The 8,863-nt window shown below is 46.4% G+C and overlaps 1 protein-coding gene across 1 annotated transcript in view; it reads right to left on the reverse strand.

The window, feature by feature from the left end:
- The window catches only part of stx1b (syntaxin 1B), a 45,471-nt gene that overhangs the window by 18,478 nt on the left and 18,130 nt on the right, over positions 1 to 8,863 (reverse strand). Inside the window, exon 2 of the mRNA XM_024262238.1 lies at positions 1,664 to 1,738. Within this exon, the coding sequence (XP_024118006.1) occupies positions 1,664 to 1,738 (75 nt within the window). The remainder of the gene's footprint in view (positions 1 to 1,663; positions 1,739 to 8,863) is intronic.

The following is an 8,863-nucleotide window of genomic DNA, read 5'->3' on the forward strand; positions in this document are numbered from 1 at the left end:
AACCATCAGAACCAGAACTAACATTCATCAGAACCACCAAGACCATAACTAACATCCAACAGAACCATAACTAACATTCACCAGAACCATCAGAACCACCAGAACCATAACTAACATACATCAGAACCATAACTAACATTCACCAGAACCATCAGAACCACCAGAACCATAACTAACATCCAACAGAAACAGAACTAACATTCATCAAAACCATAAATAACAGTCATCAGAACCACAACTAACATTCACCAGAACCATCAGAACCACCAGAACCATAACTAACATTCATCAGAACCATAACTAACATTCATTAGAACAATCAGAACCATAACTACTATTCATCCAAACCATCACAACCATCAGAGCCATAACTAACATTAATCAGAACCATAAATTACACAATCAGAACCATCAGAACCATAACTGACATTCATCAGAACCATAAATTACATGATCAGAAACATCAGAACCAGAACTAACATTCATCAGAACCGTCAGAACCATCAGAACCATAACTAACATTCATCAGGACCATCAGAACCATCAGAACCATAACTAACATTCATCAGAACCATAACTAACATCCATCAGAACCATAACTAACTTACATCAGAACCAGAACTAACATTCATCAGAACCATCAGAACCATAAATAACATTCATCAGAACCATCAGAACCATAACTAACTTACATCAGAACCAGAACTAACATTCATCAGAACCATAAATTACCTGATCAGAAACATCAGAACCAGAACTAACATTCATCAGAACCGTCAGAACCATCAGAACCATAACTAACATTCATCAGGACCATCAGAACCATCAGAACCATAACTAACATCCATCAGAACCAGAACTAACTTTCATCAGAACCATCAGAACCATAACTAACATCCATCAGAACCATCAGAACCATAACTAACTTACATCAGAACCATAACTAACATTCATCAGGACCATCAGAACCATCAGAACCATAACTAACATTCATCAGAACCATCAGAACCATCAGAACCATAACTAACTTACATCAGAACCATAACTAGCATTCATCAGAACCATCAGAACCATAAATAACATTCATGAGAACCATCAGTACCACAACTAACTTACATCAGAACCATAAATAACTTTCATCAGAACCATCAGAACCAAAACTAACATCCATCAGAACCAGAACTTGCATATTCAGAGCCATCAGAACCATAAATAACATACTTCAGAACCATCAGAACCATTAGAACCATAACTAACATTCATCAGAACCATTAGAAACCATAACTAGCATACAACAGAACCATCAGAACCATCAGAGCCATAACTAACATTTATCAGAACCATACATTCAGCAGAACCATAAATAACATTCATCAGAACCATCAGAACCATAAATAACATTTATCAGAACTATCAGAACCATAAATAACAGTCATCAGAACCATAACTAACATTCATCAGAACCATAACTAACATTCATCAGAACCATCAGAACCATTACTAACATCCATCAGAACCATAAATAACATCCCTCTGCCCCTTCAGAACCACAAATGTCATCCGTCTTTCTGGTATTCGGGTCACAGAAGATTCTTTCATCAGTGACACACTTGTGTCTGCGATTTTTTGATTTTGTGTGTTTTTATGAGGGTGAATTTCTGACCTGTTCGAAGAACTCGTCCATGAAGTGGTCGCGGTCGACCTGGACCACCTCCTCGTCATCATCGCTGTCCTTAGCCTGCACACAGGAGAGGAGGCGGAGCTTCAGCACACAAACACAAGCAGGCTTCTTGACTGGTCACATGACCAGCAGATCTTCAAGCTTTATTGACACAATCGTTGTGGAACAGAGAGGATGAAACACTGAAAAAGGATCCTGAAACCACAGACTGGTTCTGGTCCGACTGCAGCAGTAGCAGCTGATCAGCATCAACCAGTTTTTGCATCCCATAATAAACACGTTTGTTTTTCCTGTCAGGGAGAGTGTCAGTGGACTCGTCTCTGATCTCTGAACCGGGTCAGGTGGTCCGGCCCGCGGCTCTGTAACCAATCCCGGTTCATCTGGAGGCTGATGCTTCCGGAATGAAGCAAATCAGACGCTCGCTTCGCAGGGTCAGACCAGAACAAGGAGGATCATGGGAAACTCTAAAGCGTCTGTTCTCCACTGATAAGTTTGATCTGCCGCTGGCGTCAGCAGCTGCCTTCAGCATCCTCATAAAAACCGCTGCCCTTTGTGTGTCTGCCACACGCCATCATCTGCTACCGACAAGCACAGCCTGATGGGAAATGTTTCAGAACCTCTAGCGGTTCTGACAGAACCTCAGGATGGATAGCAGCTCAGCCTTGTGGAGTGGGCTCATTCTGAAACCAGACCCAGGTTCTGGTTTCAGGGGTTCCTGCAGCGGAAGCTTCTGGCTTCAGTTGGACCTCAAATGATTCGGGTCCAGAACAGAGCAGAACCGCTGACCGGATGAGCAGTTTCTGATCTGTCTGGAGGCTTCAGTGATCAAGGCTCGTCTTCTGGATCAAAACATTGTCTGTCCTTTGGCTGGAGTCCAGCTCATGGTCATGACGCAGCGTTCCGAGCTTCTTCCATACCAAAGTGTGATGGAGGAAGCGGCAGCGTGTGCTGAGCGGAGTCTCAGCGCTCCTTCAGGGTTCACATGAAGACAGCAGCAGTCCCAGGAGCCCCAGTGTGTCTAACGAGATTCTGCAGCTTCCTGTTTGTCATTCTCTTTAGAACAGCATAATCAGTTTCTGAGACAAATGAAATGATTTCCAGCATAAAGTCAAACAGGCTTTGTGTGATACAGTTATCAGGGTGGACATGGTCTCATGTGGATTTACTGTCAAGCCACCAGCAGGGAGCGCTGCAGAGCACCTCAACTTAAAGTCCACATATGACGATTCTTTTAATTTAAAAAAACGTTCTCATTAGTGTTTTAATGATGATTATGACGTTTTTAGCCAAAAATCCTACAACATAAATGTCTTAAGATGCCATATTTCATGTTGACCTGAAGCCTCTGCCTGATAAAAATCCTCTGAGGGGGCGTGGCTTTTGGAGCTGAGCGGACCTGCTCCTTTACTGGCACACACACACGCCCCCCTCCCTTTCTGATTACAGTAGCTCTGTAGGTCAAATGAGCCGCCATTCGCATTTCCACGGTCACATCAAGAAGCTTCGTAGAGTCTAGTGGAGTTCCAGCTCTCTCGTGGCGTAAGCAAGGTTCACGAATTCAAACGGAGTTTTTCTGCAACAATTTGAATGACAGCGATTTAAAAAGGAGAAATACTCGGAAATGCAAAAGCAAAATGATTTCTTAGGACATTTGCTGTCTTTGATAAGAAAAAGGCCACATTTACATGTTAAAAACTAAAAAATCATGATTTCATCAGAAGGGGGACTTTAAGAAGAGGAGACAAGACCAGCAGGAGGACTTCGGACAACGGGAAGTCCTTGCATGTCAGACGTCAGATGTTTCTGCAAAAATATTGAAGAAAATACCCACTGGGATGGATAATGGGCTAGCATGGCTAATGGGCTAGCATGGCTAATCAGCTAGCATGGCTAATGGGCTGGCATGGCTAATGGGCTAGCATGGCTAATCAGCTAGCATGGATAATGAGCTAGCATGGATAATGAGCTCGCATGGCTAATCAGCTAGCATGGATAATGAGCTAGCATGACTAATGAGCTCGCATGGCTAATGAGCTAGAATGGACAATGAGCTAGCATGACTAATGAGCTAGCATGGCTAATCAGCTAGCATGGATAATGAGCTAGCATGGCTAATGAGCTAGCATGGCTAATGGGCTAGCATGGCTAATGGGCTAGCATGGATAATGAGCTAGCATGGCTAATGAGCTAGCATGGCTAATGAGCTAGCATGGATAATGAGCTAGCATGGCTAATGAGCTAGCATGCTATGACAGCTAACCCAGAGCAACAGCAGACACTCAGTTCTATTCATCAAACCTGTTCATCCAGATCCTCAACTCAAGTCTGAACACCCAAAGACAGAAGGACCACCACGGCCCCCCCAGGTGGAGACCGTCACGGACATACGTAGAGTTCGTCATGCGGCGCCGCTCAGGTTTTATCAGGACGATGAAGACTTTGCTGCTGGGAGTTATTCCTGACGCTGTGACCTGTACGACCACAATGGCTGCTGGGAAGTATACGCCACGCCATCGGAGCGCACATTTCAACAATGTAAAAGTGTGAAATCTTTACTGAGGAAAGACTTTGCTCTTCCTGATGCTGAGCTGGAGCTGCAGTGGTGACTCGGCCCCTCCCACAGACACCAACTTTCATTTTGAAAACAGGGACTTTCCTGAAGAACCTGACCGTGAAGTGAACCTGGAAGGGCTGTCCTTCCTGTCTGACATCCTCCTCCGTGAAGATCGACTTCAGACGGACAGAAATCAGAACCGCAGCAGGTGAGATCTTGTTCTGGAGTCTGTTTACGGTGAAGACGAGTTTGTTCTGAGGAGTGGACAAACAGAGGGTCAGCCAAGCAAATCCGTCTATTGGGACGGTTTGGGCTTTTATAGAACCAATCAGGTTCTGCCCTTCAGCCGAAGCTGAAACACTGGGATCCGGTTGGGCTCAGTTCTGGCCGGGCTCGTGGGACCTGGCAGTGCAGCCAGGCAGAAGTGCAGCTCTGTGTTTAACAGTGACAGGGTCCCTGAAGGCATCGCGGCCCCTCCCTGTGGAAGTCGTCCTCTCAGAGCTTCTTCACGCTGGATGTGACAGCAGAGGACGGAGCAGACACCCCCGGGAGGCGGAGCTCCGACAGAATCCTGCTCCCAGATCTTTATCCTTCCACAAAGACCTTTGAGCAAAGAGCGTCGGAACCGCAAACCAATCATTGAAGCCTTAAACCAGAGTTACAGGAAACATGTGAAGATGAAGGATTGGGTCAGACGGAAACATGAGAAGTCTAGAAACTAAATCTTTTGAAATGTGAACACGTCTGTAACAAAAACATCATTATTAGACACACTTTGAAAAACAAAAGCAGATTTTCTGATGTGAGCTGAAGGGATCAGGAGATTTGAACCAATCCTGTACCAGTTCTGGACTTTCTGGTCCACTTCAGTTCTTCAGAAGTCTGAAACCTCCAACTGAGGAACAGAAACAGCTAAAGCAGAACCCTCAGGAACTCTGAACGTCTCTGGATCGGAACCCGTCTGAAGGCCGACTAGAACCCCGTCGGTTGTGTTGGTACCAGTTTCTTCAAGACCCTGGACCTGTGAACAGCTCAGCCTGATCAGATCCTCAGAAGGTTCTGGAGTCTGCTGACAGAGACGTGACCAGGAGGAGGAGCATCTCCACCTCTATTGCTCTTCACTGTTTCATTTCCAACATGGAGTCGCTGGTGCAAACCCAACTGGACTGACCCTAAGACAGGAACCGGGCAGGATGGGCCCGATACTGAAGAGTCCTGAAGCGGTTGACAGCCGTTCAGCATGATGACAGAACCATGTGAGGGACAGGGGCCTCAAGGGGCCAAAGTCCGAGTCTGGAACATGATTGTAAGGCCTGAACGAGTGAGAAGAAACCAAAACTGAGATCAAAACACCAGACAGACGCCGAGGACCACAACAGACGAGCAGGAGACCAGGATCCATGCTCGGGAACAAAAACCAACCGCAGGCTCCCCCATCCACCAGGCTGAAGCTTCAGCTGATCGTCTGAAGCATCAAAGAGCTGGACGGTTCCTGAACATGAAGCCTGTAATGAGACGACTGTGAGGCGGCTGGCTCTTCAGGCTCCAATCTGGGCCCTGACTAAGATCTGAACACGGTTACATAACAGCTGAGACACAGTCGCTCTGATTTATCCAAGCATCTGAGGTGGAGGAGGAAGAGGAGGAGAAGGAGGAAGCAGTGAGGATGAGGCGGCTCTTCAAGGAACCTCTGTGCAATCGAACTGCTCCTCCATGACAAAACAAATCCTGTGAAGATCCGTGAATACGCGACAACAAGAGCATAAGAATATATCTGGAACACGTAAAACACCTGTGGTCAAGGCGAGCCTGTTTTGTTTTTTCTGCTTCTCTGCTCTGTTGTTCCTCTAGTTGTTTAATTATTATTTCTTTGTTTTGTTTGTTTATTTTTACCTATATTTTATTTACAATGTCGGCCCTCTTCTGTATGTTTACCCTAAATGTGTTAAAAAACGAACATTAAAAAGAAACTGTCAAAAAAAGAAAAATCCTTTTCTATTGACTTTTCATGTGGACCGAATTTTCCCTCAAACTGGTTCTGTCCCTAATAAAATGTCTTAACCTTTATCAGTTTTTTTATCCTTAAGTAGTTATTTCCCTCAAACTGGTTCTTACCCTTAAACTGGTTCCTCCTCAGAAACCGGTTCTTTCCCTTGACCCGTTTTCCCCGTTAAATCAGAGATACTTATTGATCTCACTGCAATTCTGAAGAAGTTCTGGGTCTGGAAACCAAGTCAGACAGTCGTGGTGAGGGGACAGACAGGCAGCGATGACCCCTCCCCCGCGTAGCAGCGATGACACACGTGTCTGCGGCGCGTTTACGGCCACATTAACCGGATTAACCTGACTGGGTGAACAGCGGCCCCCCCGGCAGCATGGAGGTGGAAATGTGATGAGGATGCAGGAGGATGAAGATGGTGGATGGGTGGGGGAGGGGAATGCTGGGGGAGGGTGCAGCAGCGAGCAGTGATGGGGGAGGGATGGCGAACAGCTGGGTTCAAACCAGCGCTCTGCATCAGCGGAAACCACCTTTTCCAGCTCCTCTCATGTTTGCAGAAGCACGAGCGGCATTGGCTGTTTTCAGTCATGTGACCTGGAGCTGACCTACAAGGTCAAGCTGCAGTTTGTGGTTCTGCAGGTTTTACCGGAACCGAACAGAACGTTTGGGCACTCTGAGCCGTTTCCTGGTTTCCAGCAGAACTTGAACAAATCCTACATCTTGGAATCTGAAGAGGGAAAACATCTGAAAGAGAGAGCTAGCTGCTAATGCTAACTGTTGATCCGGGTTCAGGGAGGTTCTGGTCGAGTCAGACGTGAAGACCAGATTCCGTGTTCGTCTTCGGTGCGCTTCGTCTTTCAGGAATGTTTCAGTGCAGTTTGTTGTTTCAGTGCTCTGTGTCCTGATTGGCTGCTGACCTGTCAGTCATCCTGTAAGGAATACGTTCATTTAAGTTCATTCTAGTCTGTGATCTTCATCTTCATTCTATAAAACTGGAGTTCTTCGAGGTTTGAAGGTAAACTGATCATGTTCCCGTCTGTGTGATGAGGAGAATTAGGAGCTCCTGTGAAGAATGAAGACTTTTCTCTGGTTATTTTTAGAGAGTAACTCGTGAAAAACCAGGAGACTGTGGAGCTGCTGCGTGTCTGAATGTCTTTAATATTAAGTTTTATAAGGTTTTATGGTCTCTTGATTTCTGTGCATGGACAGCTGTAGGAACCGGAGTGGGGGGGCGCTGGTGGATTCAAAGCAGCTGAACGAGAACGTGACCCCTCTGATGCTGGAGCCTATCCCAGCCACCCTGTCACCACTCTTCGTCATTCACTCGTTGATAAATGGATAAACTGCTGCGTTTCTCCTCCTTCTCTGAGGCAGTTTCACCTCCTCACTCGCTCTGCTGAGCGGATCAGTGACCCGTCCAGAACCGAACGCTTTACCCGGTTCTGCTTCAATCTGCTGCAGCCACAGACGGGAATGACTCCAAAAACTCTCCGATTGAACTCTTATTTCCAAGCTGATCTTAAAGCCATCTCACTGGCAGAAAACTGCTGCTGTCTGACAGATTTAGAGTTTTAGATTTTCCGTTTCATTTTACTTCTCTCTGAAGCTTCTTTTCAACATGAAGACTGTTGTTCCCAATCGGTCTCCATAAATGAGAGTTAAAGCTTAAATAAATAAAATAAAGTCTGTCTCAGGGCCTCACAAACAAACGCACTCACGTGCACACGTACAACATGCACACACCCGGAGCCCAGCTGGGATTTGAACCCTCTCAAGGTGAGCCCAGAGTGCTAACCACTGCACCACCGTACAGCATCTCATAGTTAAAGCCTCCAGCGGTCAGCAGAGACGCTGCCGTCCTGTTTCCGTTTGTTGTCATGGTAACTCCTAAATGTCCTGATGATGGAACCGTCGGAAAACGCTGGGATGAAAGCTCTGGAAGCGGCTCCTCCATCGGAATCTGACCGGCATAGCTCAGAACTTCTTAGAACTCTGGAGAACAGAGGTGGATGTTTGTGGCCCAGAACCGCTCGGTGGGTCATCTTGGATCAAGACTTCCTGTTCACCTCTGGCCCGTTTCTAGAGCGTTCTTCTTCTCTGCTGTGGTTCTGAAATCAGGAACTGAGTCCAGACGTCTTTTCTTCATGACATCGTCAACCAGATTCTGGTTCTGGTTCGGAAGAGAGTCCAACACAAATGCCTTCCAGGCGCCGGGGAAGGGGGCGGAGAACCCTCAACCCTGTGACAGTAACCGGGGTAACGGAAGAGTATCAAACTGAGAACCAGAGACGAAACCTGAGTCTGAAGAAGAGCCTTCACCTCTGAAACTACAGACAGCAGAACCAACTGGACCAGAACTTCTGACTTTATGGCTGGTAATAGAGCGGATCTGAAGAGTGCAGAACCAGACCCAAACTTCTTCTTGGTTTCAGGTTTTCCTCCTCTCAATAGTAACAAAGTGATAGAGAGCAGAAAGTTCTGTAGAACTAGTGAACCCTCATAAAGGGTGAAGGATAACGGGTCGCTCCGCCTCCTCCCACTGAGGGACAAAGCGGAACACAAACCGGCAGGCGGAGCAGCTCTAAAAATAAACCGTTCTTCACTGAGGATGCCGGGGGGGTCGGGGGTT

The sequence above is a fragment of the Oryzias melastigma genome, linkage group LG17 (genome assembly GCF_002922805.2).
Source record: "Oryzias melastigma strain HK-1 linkage group LG17, ASM292280v2, whole genome shotgun sequence".
In the NCBI taxonomy this organism is placed as follows: Eukaryota; Metazoa; Chordata; class Actinopteri; order Beloniformes; family Adrianichthyidae; genus Oryzias; species Oryzias melastigma.